The sequence below is a fragment of the Gymnodraco acuticeps genome, unplaced genomic scaffold (assembly GCF_902827175.1).
Source record: "Gymnodraco acuticeps unplaced genomic scaffold, fGymAcu1.1, whole genome shotgun sequence".
Lineage (NCBI taxonomy): Eukaryota > Metazoa > Chordata > Actinopteri > Perciformes > Bathydraconidae > Gymnodraco > Gymnodraco acuticeps.
In genome coordinates this window covers 1,092,672-1,106,993 of record NW_022990135.1, presented here as the reverse complement: position 1 = coordinate 1,106,993, position 14,322 = coordinate 1,092,672, and the positions used below count along the sequence as shown (strand labels likewise).

The 14,322-nt window shown below is 41.4% G+C and overlaps 1 protein-coding gene and 1 long non-coding RNA gene across 3 annotated transcripts in view; both read right to left on the bottom strand.

Moving 5' to 3' along the window:
* Positions 1-367: 367 nt before the first annotated feature.
* On the bottom strand, positions 368-1,634 carry LOC117546556. Its single transcript, XR_004569038.1, has 2 exons — positions 1,382-1,634; positions 368-1,128 (listed from the first exon to the last, which is right to left on the bottom strand). It is a non-coding gene; the product is annotated as an uncharacterized LOC117546556 (long non-coding RNA).
* A 119-nt stretch (positions 1,635-1,753) lies between these two features.
* Positions 1,754-14,322, bottom strand: part of LOC117546709 (interleukin-1 receptor accessory protein-like 1-B) — a 185,661-nt gene continuing 173,092 nt past the window's right edge. The window contains exons 10-12 of one of the 2 annotated variants that reach the window (XM_034217049.1): positions 8,898-9,068; positions 6,162-6,206; positions 1,754-4,899 (exon numbers count right to left, since the gene is read on the bottom strand). In XM_034217049.1, coding sequence (XP_034072940.1) covers positions 4,172-4,899; positions 6,162-6,206; positions 8,898-9,068 — 944 coding nt within the window. In that variant the 3' untranslated portion in view covers positions 1,754-4,171. The remainder of the gene's footprint in view (positions 4,900-6,161; positions 6,207-8,897; positions 9,069-14,322) is intronic. The other variant, XM_034217050.1, reaches the window with a different exon arrangement.

Genomic DNA, 14,322 nt, shown 5'->3' with positions numbered 1-14,322 from the left:
GTATGATCAGATGTGCTTTCCATATTTGTGTTAGAGCTTTTGATTTCTTCTCTCTTGGTGTTGGATCTAACGCTAAATTGATAAACATATTGCACATTGTTGGAGTTGCACTCACAACCTCATGCTTTCTGAGGTTTTTTTTATCACACTGAGCTAATCCATCTGACAGGCAGTGTTACATAAAAATACAGCTAGTATGCAATAAGAGCAACTAGTGAAATAAGTCATTCATTTAGGTGTTGAGCCAAAAAAGTCTCATTACCTTAATAAGAATTGAACTCATAACCCTAAAGCTTACAACGAGCAAGTATGCATTACAATGTTCTTTCATTGAAGAGTGAAAAATAATGTAATACAAACAATCACCTCTTAAACTTTATTTGACAAATGCAGGTTTTTAGGGCTTGTTAACACAGCGTATGAATATAGAAATGAGGCATAGAGAATAAAATAAAGCAGCAGTCTTGTGGCCTATTTTAACACAGTTTTTGAGCAGCATAAAACACAAAGCTTGTAAAACATCCTTGAGGGATCATATTGACATAATAATATTAATTACAATAATAATGGCAAAAAGTTGCATGTGATCAATGCAAATCAATACAGGCGTGCGTGAAAAAATGCATAGTAGGCGCACAACGGTCACACTTAAGTGTGCTGCTGCATATATTTGCAGGAACACATGCCATCTAAATGCAAGGACCATTTGCCACATATTTAAAGAGCAGAGACTCAATGCAGACAGTGAAGCTTGCATATATAAAAAAAGCAAAAAGCAGAGCCCGATCCTTCACAATAAAAGCACAGTTCTTAAGATGTAACTTACAACTGTAACGTAGTGGATAATTACATGACCTTTAGTACTTGTGTAAATCTGGACCACATTTGTTAAAGTTAATCTACCAACTGTAACATTAAGTGTGAATGAAAACTAAAATCATGGTTATGTAGGTATGTAGCGGGCCCTCGGGCTGTCCTTTTTTATGCTGTAGGTTTTGGTTTGTAGTCCTTGGCTCACTTCTCAAATCTCTTCAATTCAACAAGAATGCCTTTCATGTTTTTACCAGCGAAGGATTTCTCCCAGACGTACACCTCGATGATCCCTGATCCCAGACCCCACCGCGGATCCTGTCGTCAGTGAGGACGGAAGAAAAAGGAAATGTAAGTTTGATGAATAGTTGTTTAAGAACAAATGCAACAATTAAAAAATAACAATTCCAATAATCCTGTCAAAATATAGTGGAAAAGGTTTTCAAATAATACTTTCCAGATTTAGTTGGAAAGATTTTTTTTTTTTAAATAAAAAAAAAGAAGAAAGATAAAATACTGTGATCATTTTGAAAACATATCTAAATTGTAACAAACACACACACACACACACTTATTGATTGTTGTTTCAAGGTTTTACGGGAGACAGCAGAGTTATGGCAGGGGGGGGGGGAGGGGGATACGAGCACCGTCAGCAATATGTGTGCTGCTGCTCCATAAAGAAAGTGGTGGCGTTTCCTGCAAACAAATACAGCCCTGCTCCACACACACACACACACACACACACACACACACACACACACACACACACACACACACACACACACACACACACACACACACACACACACACACACACACACACACACACACACACACACACACACACACACACACACACACACACACACACACACACACACACACACACACACACACACACACACACACACACACACACACACACACACACACACAAATCACATTATCGTAAATGTGGTTTTATTAATAATAACAGTATCTCTTTTTAATGAACATTGCAGATACATAATAGAAAATAAATCAGAAATAGGTCGTCTCAAGAATCGTGAAAGTGCCTGGAATAATTCTGTGCTATATATCGTCATGATTTCATCATCATCATCATCATCATCATCATCATCATCATCATCATCAGAGCTCAGACATGTTAATTTCACCGTGAAACAAAAATGTGGATCAAACGCTTCTCGCTGATGTCAAACTCCTGTCCAAATCTCATCCATTTAACCTGCAGTCAGGTTTCGCGTTTCTACTCTGAAATATGTCTCGATTGTCGTCATCTAAACCCCGTTATTTTCTTGATTATATTTACAAAATGCCATGTCATTGAGCACAACTACTCCTGTGTTAGGAAGTGGGGCCCTACCTTGAAGCAATATCTTACTTTTCATTAGGGGGGAAGGTCTGATTGAGACACGTCCTTGGAGTAAAATCAAAAACTGAAGATTGCTAGAAGATAAAGGGGGAATAACACGTTTCTTCATTTATTGTTTCATCTCTTTGCATATTTTATGGCACTAAATGATCTTCATGTGATGAGATGCTGCAGGTGTTTTAGCATGAGGTTAGAAAGAAACAGAAAAGATGGCACAGCTGCAGGAGGGACACAGTCTGACATAGCTCTTTTTTTAGTATGATTTAAAGAGAAAATCGTCTAACTTACTCTAAGTAGCATTTCTATAGTGTAGAAACATATACTCCAGGATTTAATCAACATCTTTAAATACATTCTTGTCTCTCTTTATTTGGAAGGGGTTTATACTAAAAGGTTATTGTTGAGGAGAATACACCCCATGATTATTGGTCAGTAGGTCAGAAATATAATTAATTACATCCTCTAAAATGTTACCTTTAAATGTAAAAACGCAATGGGAACCACGGTGCATTCTGGGGCGGCCATCTTTGGAGGATAGCGTGTGTAGCTTAAGCAGCAGCTGTCAATATCCATCCCCCCCGCCTCCGACTCTCCAGTCCTCTTTCTAAATCCTTGGCCGACCATGTTTAAGAGGTTTAAAAGTGAAAATGTTACGCTTTTCATTGAGTTGCAGTCACTGATGGCCGACTTGACCTTGATGGAGACACATCCCATTCCCGTTAACTAAATATGACTTTGTCACCCAGTTAGCAAGTGTTACAAGCCATGTGAAAGCCCTCGTTTATTTGTCAACCCAGCTGACAGGGGGAATGGCTAACAAATAACAGAGCTGTCATTTAGGAGGAAGTGAATATCAGAGATACTTGTTTGGCCCCGGACAGCCTTGTTTGGTCCTTCAGAGGAAACCAGGTGCCATGGCCAGCCTCTCCTCCCTCTGCACTGACATCGCCCACAGCTCCATCACTGTATAATCAGCAAAACATAAATAAATCCTGCTGAACTGCAATCTCTTTGAAATGACAATAACTCCTCTTTCTAATGATGAAAACAACATTTTTCTTTCTCTAGCAATATAAGACATTTAGTGAATGACCTATGGTGAGCTGTGCAGTTCCACATAACAAAACATTTTTTTATTATCTCTCTCCGATCTCTACCTCCATCAGAAACTTGAACTAAGCAAATATCCCTCGGGTTACAAAAATAGACTTTTCTTTTTTCATAAAATAATACACATAATGAATTTTTCGGTGATATAATCATCTGTTAAGGTAAATAGCAAGGCTGGTTTTTTTTGTCTTTTAAAGTAATCGTGAGAGAAACAGAGAGATTTGTAGCCGAGCACCATATTCTTCATATCCTCCTCCGCGGATGTCTCGAAAGCGTTCGAATATGATCGATGTGTGAACCCAGCGTGTCCCTGCTGTCTGGACTCCGTGTTTTGCATATTCTGGTTGAGTCCAGATTCTCAACCCTTACGGCAGCCTCCCAGGAAATCCAAACCAAATCCCGAAAAAACTCCCAAAGCTTTACAAACTACACCGGCCAACACATAAAGATAAAGCTAACAACGGTTTATCCAAAACATCTCACAGGCCATTGCTTCACTTTTGTACAAACTGAAAAAGAAGATATAGTCCCAACTGATGATCAAACATAAGAGAAGTCCAAAACACTGATGCTACAAATAATTAGAAAACGTATGTACAGGACCCTGTATTCCTTGACTCTCCGGGTAAATGATGGTGGCATACAAACAAGTCTCCCTTGTTTTACTTTTTTTGTTGTTGTTCAGTTTCAATAAAAGCTCTCATTGGACCAAAAAAAAAGATGAAAATCTGCCACCACCTCATCCCCAAAGTATCCACCCTCCCCCTGATGTTTCCTGGTGCAAATTCAACAGCAGCAAGTGGCCAATCAGGCGCCTCTGCCTCCGGTGCGTTCAGGGTCCAAGTGCCAGAGGTGAGTCCTCGGTGCAGATCTCTGTCACCAGATGACGCTGGAGATGCTGGTCTCTCGGGGCAGCAGGGGCAGCATGGCGTTGTTCGCGTGGGCCTCCTCCATGCTCTGTTGCCGCGGCGACTTGGCCTGCGGTCGCTGCCCATTGATGAGCGTCATGGGGATGTTGCAGTAGGTGTGCTGGCTGCCCAGCGTGGACATGGGCGGGAGCGTGCCGCCGGGCGCCATGTCGTAGTCGTAGCTACGGTAATAGTGTTTCTGCCTCATCTGGGTGTGGCAGGAGTTGTGGAAGTTGGAGCGCAAGTCCGGGTGTGCCGTCGCCATGGCGGTGGAGGTGGCCGCCGCCATGGAGATGGCAGAGACGGTCTGCAGCTCGCCGAAGGGGCCCTGCTCGCTGACGTCCAGCACCTGCTCGTGGGAGATGCTCAGGGGCTCCATCTGCTTGAAGGGCATCTCGTAGAGCAGCTGCTTCCAGAACTTGGAGTTGAGCTGGTTGCTGGACGGCCCGCGCCACTTGATGACCGTCAGCATCTTGATGGTGTGTTTGAGGGCCTCCACCTCCTGGTAGTTCATGATGCCGCGCAGCTCGGCGCACTCGATCAGGATGACCTTGATCTCGCCGGTCACCAGCATGTTGCGCAGCCGCGTCTCCAGCTCAAAGATACTCCACCCCCTCCGCACCACGTAGCTGGGCGTCATGACGATGATGAGGCGCTTGCTCTGGTCCACACAGCGCGCCACATCCTCGATGTAGGCTGAACACACACACAGAAACACAGAGAAACACTTAAAAGCAGCACAAATGAGAAGCATATTCTCCATCATGTTTACTCGATGTGTTTACATAGCTTTAATTGTACATGAGAGCTTAGGCTTGATGAAAATATGATGAAATATTTTACATTTGGAGAAACGACTCTATTATCAAATTTTCAAAGAACCAAATTCAATTAACATTTAATGTATTTTACAAGACTGATTGAAACTTAAAGTTATTTATATTAAACATCTGAGGAAAATCTGCAGCAACACTGAGTCACTGTCACATTACATGAAGATAAAATAGACTCTTTTAATATATACTCTTACGAAAATAAACAACTTAGCATTTAAACAGAGAATTATAGACAAAAAGAGGACGAGGGTTGATTACTATAAGATGACAGTAAACAAAGAACACTGAAAGCCAGCCTACAGTGTGTGAACCTTCACTAAAACAGTAACACATTTACAGTATGGTGTTCAAATCCCTCTGCGTAATAATATCCTTGATAAAGTGTTTCCCCGGGCTGTCTTGGGCGTCGGGAGGAGAAGAGAAGGTAATGCCTGCTTTTAGCCTTTTTTGGAAAGGTAGACAGGATTAACTGAGCTTCACTTTTTCTAATCAAGGAGTGGGAAGATAACAAATAATGTGTACTTCACAATTACAGTCCACTGCTTTGTTTTCTTCTGGAACATATAGACAGAGTAACACTCGCAATTCTATTGGCTAGCGCTCCAACATATTTTAAATTATAGGCTAAGGGGCGGGACATCTCTGAGCGGCTGACCAATCCCAACAAAGCTGTCCAAATAACCAATCAGAGCAGACTGGGCTCTGGTTTCAGACAGAGGGTGAACAGAGGTGCTACAGCACATTAAAGCATGGAAACATGTCACAGTTGATTATATTCTTTCTGGGACTGACCCCACGCATCACAATTAAAATAAAAAATGGAATATAGCAATGTGCCTAATCTGTAAATAACGTAATGCGAGTAAAGAACATTTAAAAGTGTACCCTTTATGCAGGATTTTTAGGTTGTAACTAATGGCGTCGTAAATGCTTAAAAAACAGTATGTATTATTGCAGTAATAACGGCTATTAGCGACCACCTCATTACAACATTAACCAATTATAAAACCACTAGTAACAATGTTTAAACACTTAGATATGATGATTTCTTTGGGTGATTTTGTGAGAGATACTGCATCGGTGTGTGTGGACACGAGCGTTACACATCTGGATAATAAGTACCTCTAAGTAGTCTTGTGTCATCCTGGAAATGATCATTGGTGAAACCTAAACATAGATATTTGGATTCAAAGTATGATCAGAAGTTGTGGAGAAAAAAGCATTTAAAAATAAAATAACAGTTTTTTTAATGTGGGGACACGGCTCTGGCATAAACTGTGTTTCTGCACTGGTGTTTTTTGCACAACAATAATCGCACTGACCAGTTTATTCCAGTTTAATATGGGATATGGAGCATAAAAAAGCATAGGAAACACTTTTTACTTTGGTGGCAGGAGTAATACCAGGTATTATTTTGCTGCCATATACTAAAAAACATTGAGATGTGTAGAAATAATCCAGCATACTGGGGAATAACACGCTGCTTGTCAACAGCTCACGTGTTGAAACCCCAAATGGCCAAACTGTGGCTTTAGCCGTGGATTATGCTTTATTATATCAACTGTTGAGATGCTAATAGACTCCCAATGGGATCTAAATGTTTATACATGGACACATTAAGCCATCGAGCTGAAAAAAAAAGGCAGAGGCTCTTTTAAATCCTTGCATTTGTATGCCATTTTTCCCATATTACAACAGTCCCCCTCGAAATGGAGCACACAATCACAGCAAGGGATTCAGATTACCACGTTGGCACGGTGCCAATACTGGAGAGGAGCATAATTAGTAATGGCGGTATGTGCGGGGAAGACAGGCAGATGCATGTGTTCAAATGGAGGCTAATAACATAATGATATTATCAAACTCATCAAATTGCGTGATGAGTTAATCAACGATAAGCACGGGGCATGGTGAGGCGCTCCATTAGAAATATACTGTGGCAAAACATGCATTCATATCCATGCATATGATGGTGCAGCTGACACCAGCACACAGCAGCATGCAGAGGGACGCTTTATGTGGAGCTGCATGTTATAATAATGTTGATATACTCTATTTAATTCAGCTTTTAATGCCTCCCATTACAGGCAGGCTTTACATTAATGCACTGTAAATACTTGTTGTAACGCATTTGCACCTGTCGGCCACCGTAGAATCCTCTATTGATATGTACAATCAAAATATCTTAATTTCATCATCACAGTGTTTCATTTCTATGAACTGCTTTGAGCAACATATCTTAAGATTAATTATATTCCTCAAAACTCCCTCTCACCTTTCAAAAGACGGGGTTACCATGCTTTTATTTTGAAAGGTTACTTCTTGTTACATGTAATCCGAGGGTCTTCATCTCAGTTTATTAATACACGGCCTCCCTGCACAGCATGTGTAGAGGAGGAACTATAAAACGGACCGATCTAAACTGCGATGGTTCTTCAGAGGCGCTGCAGAGAACACGGGGATACTTCCAACACCCAGAAATACGATTAAGATAACCTAAAAGCTCCTAAAACGGCCACAAGTGGAAACTCTGTTTGGAGCAGTGGTTCCTAACACTTTTGTTTGTTAGACGAACCTCCCCGGATGAATATAATATATATATTGTTGTTTCACTACATCAAAACCACCCGCCATGTTCCCCATTTGTTCATTTGCATCTATGGAGGCTAATGGATTACATGTAACGGGATTACGTAATAAGGATACATACAAGTTAAGTGTATTCCCTCCCCCATGTGTTTCATTGTGTATAGGCTATGCCTGAATATGCTTATTGAAAGACAGGTTTTCCTTTTATTTTCTTATGTCACTTTGTTCTGTAAAAAACATCCTTTTGATATTTATTTTCTCTTCTATTTATTTTGCATTACATTTGATATTCAGGTAATTGCAAAAGTACCACCACAGTAAAACACAGTGCCTCGTTTTATTTCAATATATTTTATATAGCAGGTACTTGAAGAATTAGTACTGTAGGATAACAAAATACGAGGCAATGTTGAATATTGACATAACGATATCACTCAGTTCTGCCCTACTGCTGGTTTTAGTGCACTGCAAACGTGGATAAATAGTCTTGTTGAATTAAATAACCTAATGGAAATTAGGAAGTTAAACATTGAAATGACTACTAAAGGCATCGATAAAAACAGTTACATCCCCTACCATTACATTCTTTAAACTAATCAAAAAAGTGCAATAACATAAACTTAGCTAAAGGACAATTTATAACCCTTAAAAACCCAATTTATGTGACACCTGTGAAGCATTTTCATCCAGCTTAATTCCAGTGAAAGAAGTTGAAATACTATCAAGCCCATGTAGAATTAAACAAGATAGCAGTGTGTGTGCACCGCTAAAAATATATGGTGTCTGTGTGCCTCCTATCTTTAAAGTAAACAGTAATATACAGGTACTTTTGGTTGGAAATCACTGATTTTAGGACTAAAACACTTAAAAATAGTGTCTTAGGATGTTTTTCTCATGCTTATTTGATGTCCGTTCTGCCCTAATTGCGACTGTATCCCCTTAAAAGCTGTAATATGATGTTTATTTAGCGTATATCTTATTGCTAACAAGCCACTTTAAATGAAATAATAATGCTTGCTTTTGTTTTACATCCTTTTCCTGCTAAATTGAAATGCCACTTTCTATACACTGATCCACTCTGCCATTGGTTAGAAAAAAGCCCATTTCATAATGATTGAAAACAATGACGATGGTTCTTAAAGGGTCTAGTTACGCCACAACACGAATGCATCACAGAAAACAAGGCATGTCACCACGGCACGGACAACACGAGCAAGCGACAAAACATTCGAAACACAACGTGACATCGCCGCGAGAGAGAGAGCTTACTTCCTGTGGGGATCAAGTCCCTGTCTGGAATGAAGAGTTTATACCCATAATGCTTCTCCAGCACGTCGGGGAGGATCTCCAGGGCAAAGCGCTCTTCCTCTCGGGTCTCCTGGCTCCACTGGTCCGGGTCCACTTTGGTGTAGGACAGGTACGCGTCGTAGTCCTTGTTATCTGCAGGTAGAGAGGGGAGACAGACGCTGAGATTGGAGAAATGTCAAACCAGCAGGTCTTTCTTTAATTCACGTTATAACCCAGGTGCAAGGAATGGAAATAAAGCAGAATCAAACAACATGTGCATTAAGAAGCTCCTTAAACCACTTTGCTCCAATTAAATGTGTTATGCTTCCTGCTTTGGTCAGCAAAGTTTTTCCGCTGCTGTTCCCTCCAGATGCTCGTAATCTATTTCCATACTGGTGCGAAGGGAGCTATTCATTCAGTGGGAGACTTCATTGAGACAGGACGCCTCCATTACACTGACCTCTGGGCACTTCTGCCCATCTGAGTGCTTTTCATTACAGCTCCGTCCCCACTGACGAATAATGTTACCTTGATGGCTACTTTGCCCACTGCACGCAAAACAAATTAGGCTCCAGGCTGAGCCAAATGCCCAACAGTGGCTGCGCGTGGCGTGGCTCCATCACCCACATGAAAGCTCTGATTGATGACGGCTTTGAGAGGGCCGAGCGGAAAGTGAGAAGTGAGGGAGGAATTTAAGCTGCAGCACTTCAGTACAATGAGTCAGGAGGGTGCGGATACCCAGGAGCCTCTGACTACTCCAGGAAGGAGATAACAGCTCATGCAACAACTCAACTCCAATTTTGTGCTCAAAGCAAACTGAACAACACTTTGTCAATTACAGAGTCTCAGTCTCTTAGTCAGTAACCTGTAGACAGATACAACTTTGTAGCAAAATATAGAGAAGTGCTTTTCTGCTTCAAGCTGTGTCAAGAACATAAATAAACAAATGGTTTACATGAAACCGGATAAACAAATAAAGGTAATTGTGTTCCCTTACTTCTTGTTATTTTTGATGCACAGTCCCCTTTCTGATTCTGAGCTCCCATCTTTGACTGCCACAAGTCACATACAATGTATGCATACAAAAATATAAGATTCTCTGTGTTTCTATATTCACTAAAGAAGCCATATCTGTGCCACGAAAGGAGAGGGAATTCAGAATTTGGAACACTTTGAGGCGCGATGGGAACACAGCCCTTTGAGGTAAACTCATTAGAGACACGAGCAGTCGTTGGATCTGTGAGTTCCTGTCTTCATTATGACTGTAGTGCCTTTGCTTTATAGTGTCCACCTGCAGCGCAAGAGATGGGAGGAGATGTTTAACCCGTCAAGAAGAAGGGCAGAGAGGATGCAGGTGGAGGAGGGGAAGTGGAGGAGGGGAGGTGGAGGAGGGGAGTTGGAGGATGAGAGAGGAGCAGCTGGGTTCAAGAGGAAGAATGTGGCATCTATCTTCTTTTTTTCTGTTACACGGCTTGGTTAAATGCTCGATTCTAATTGGTCAATTTGGATGTTCCAGAAGACAGACAGGAAGTGAACACTGACGGGATCACGGTATGGGCTCTGGCAGTTTCTAAACACTGGTTAGTGGAAAAGAAAAGGTGAACAGACATGGACAGAACCTCGATCAGTGCTGCCGTCATTTTAAGTTACGTTGCTGTGGCCGCAGTCGTTATTCTTTTTTAATTAATGCACATTATCTCTTACTTAATATCTTCTCTATTTTACACTCCTCGGCCATGAGACTGTCAAGATCTGCTCACCTCCCGCTGGGTAATCTAGATATTTTTCTCTCTTACACAACGCTTTGTAATTAATCAAACTCCTTTTTATAACATGCAATTCCTTTTTTACAACATTAGGGTAAGAGTAATTGAACTGTAACCTCATAATCACTTAGTATAACTAACCGTTGGGTTTATATGCTGCCTCTTTGTGACATACAGTAAATCTCTGTTACTCTGTGGTAGCTGTGTAGGCAGATCAGGGGCTATTTCAGTGAGCTGATTCACTCGAGGTGAGTCTGGAAGGCGGGATGACCCCTGCAGGAGCACCTTGAGGAGTCACTCCTCACAGGAGACTGCTGAGGTGTATCTGAAGGCGCAGCACACCTCTGAAACACTCCTCCGTCTCACATATCGACCGCAGAGGGACGGACGGACGTTGCACTCGGAGGGGCGGGGGAATATATATGCATGTGCACATGAGCCCACAGTTAGATGGTGAACTCTTGAACCCGCGGTGGAGAGTGCCAAGAGAGTCGGAGGCGTGATCTCCGGGATATTTCTGGGCTCCATTACATCTAATGGAGAGGAGATTTGAATGTAACACTGGAGCTACAAAGGCACGTGAGGAGGACAGCTAATGAGACGCTGAGTATTTCTAAATATGCTGTTTTGTTTTCCATGACTAATAAACAGCTACCTGAGGTCGTAGGGCTGCGGCTAATGATCATTTCCATTATCAATTAATTCTTTATTCAGAAAAAAAGAGAGGTAGTGCTTGAAGATTCCTGGTTTTCAGAATCAGTTCCTGTATTTATTTTGAAATGAATTAAAGATCACATATTCTGCTCTTTTCTCAGGTTCATATTTGTATTCAATGCTACTCTGCAGGGATGTAACGATATATCGAATATATATATATATTTTTCAATAATTTCTTTCTTTTTAAACCTTTATTTAACCAGATGGTCTCATTGAGATCATCAATCTCTTCTTCAAGGGAGACCTGTCCAACATGGCAGCACGTAGGTTACAACATGAACATAAAACAACAGATAACACAAAAGGACATCGTATTTACAGGGCTACATGTACATACCTAGAGACATTGACAAGTACCAACAGTATATATATGTCTTGCCCTGTCAATAAGCCTCACCTTCTTGGCAAAAACTGTATTGTTGTTTGAAGTGGTGGAGAGACAATGCACAGTTTGACCCACTGCTGTCACCCATGGCCAAAGCATATCTCTCTGTCCCAGCAACATCAGTACCAAGCAAGAGAGTTTTTTCCACAGCAGGGGATATTGCAAACGCCCAAACATCCCAGCTTCTACCTGGGAATGTGGACATGCTCATATTCCTAAAAGATAACCTTGATGACGCTGAGTGAGTGAGTTAGAGTTGAGTTACTTGAAAAACTAAAGTGAAACTTGATTTATTCTATTGCAGGGTCTGATTATTATATTGTTGACACTTTAAAATACTAATATCCTACTAAAATGCTGTACAAATCAGATGTATTATTTAATAAAGAAAAAAAATTCAAGTAAACATTTTTTCTTTATTTTTCAATATCGCGATAAATATCGTACTGTGGACTTTTTATCGGGATATTATCGTACCGTGAGTTTTTGGTATCGTTACATCCCTACTACTCTGTGATGTTTACCTATGCGGTTAATATGCAAATGAACCAGGATTCATTACAGTCGCTGTGTGCGGGATGTGTAAACTATTAATGCTTGGTAACTACACCGAACACAGGCGGAGGCTCATAACTCCACGCCGTGCTGACAACACTGACATTCGTATTTATGGCAGGGTGCTGATGAGTTCCCACCTCCGTGACAAGCTCGCTCTGCTTTGTGATCGTGAAGCCTATTATTGATTCCACTGACACCCACACAATGTGACAACTGAGCGCTCTTTAACTAAATAGCCGTGCTGACAAATAGCTGACAGTCCCCCCTTTTGTTACGTAAAGCTTACAGTTTTACATCTGGCAGGAGAGGGAGGCAATTAGTTCTTCGGGTGGCCGCAATGAAGCACTTTCTTGGCAGTGTGTGAAGATGCATTTTGGGAACAATCTCTGTGTTGCAGACACTGGGCTTTAATAATGAAACATTTATGTTTTTTAATATCTTACATGCAGCTTTTTCTCAGTGAAAAAAAACGAAAAACCCTAAAGCAAATTCAGGCATAAAGTATTAGCCTACAGAACAGTACAGGCTCACAATAGGCTCTGCTAGTATTTTTAGAAATGTAACAGTAATTCAGTTATTTTGTATGCATCTGTAAGATAATACAGTTACTTTTTTTGTATCCAGATTACATAATCCTGTTACACCTCAACTCCCCAAGCCTGCTTTATCTTTGCGCAGAAACTCAGAGATGAGAGGTTCAGGTGCAGCTTGTGAATGTGGACGTGCGGCGGTAGCAGTGATCTAATCGACCGCGGCGTGGAGGAAAGTATCCGGGCTCTCCTGAGACCTCCGGAGGCAGCGTGCTGTGTCTTATTGAACCTGATCCCCTTATACCGGAGAACAAATTGAAAATCAGTTTCTCTCTCCAAGCACTCACTCGGGGTGGCGCAATTAAAGGAGACAATTGCTGTTTGGCATTAGGTTCAAGGCCCTACATTTTTTCTTCCTCTTTTCAACAAAGCTGCCTTGGGCCATCCATTACGGCAGAGCTCGTCTTTCCCGCGGCCGGCACAGCCCGAGGTAATGACTTTCATTGAAATGTCTGATGTAGCAGCCATGGCGGTTAAGAGAGAGAGCTGGGAGTGTATACGTAGAGGAGCACAATACTTTTTACCTTTAAACACTCATAACTCTCTTGCTGTCTCTCTTTCCACTCCAGCCTCTCCAAACTAATCTCATTCCCCCTGAATTCATTGCAGCGCTGGTACTTGAGAGACTCATTACGGGGGAATCAAATTAAAACTTGCTCCTTGTCTCAGTTTGATGCATTCTCAAGCCAAGACTCATCCACCAGGACCAATCAGTTTGTTTTTTGTTTTACGGTTGCTGATGGGGCCTCAGAGTTAATGTTTTTACTCTGGCACAGGGACTATGTTTGGATTTCCTTCAGCAGAATATATGATCCCTTTACTCATGTGCAGTTTGCATGCAGACACGTGGATTTGCAGCACCACAACCTAAGCCCTCTTAACTTCATGTTTTCTTCTTACATTTCCATAACAGCAACTCAAGACTATGTGCCTTAAGTGCTTTTGTACACCACTGGCCTATTGAAAGTGGGTTGCTTGTGGAGTTGTCCAACGTGTTAGGGTTACATTTGACAGCCCTTAAGAAACACACATATATATATATATATATAAAGCAATAAACACAAGTGAAATATCATGTAAAGCAAATATTGCAAACTGGAATGTCTCACATTATTTAGTCTGCCTGTGTTTTTAGGCTGGTTATTCACTGAAAGAAGTATACAAAATGTTTGTATGTACCCCGAAATCACCTGCAGCTGCTGCAGCATTCACAGTGTTTTAGTGATCAAGGCTGCTTTTTCCTTTTATAGCTAAACTCGGCAGCTCTGCCTGTTGGAGGCTCAGCAAAGCAGCGAGAGGGAGCTGTTTGAAAACCTGAACTCCATTACCCAGAAGTCATGCATTGTGATGTCAGGAAACAGCACGGCTGACTAGTGATTCGTTTTTCACAA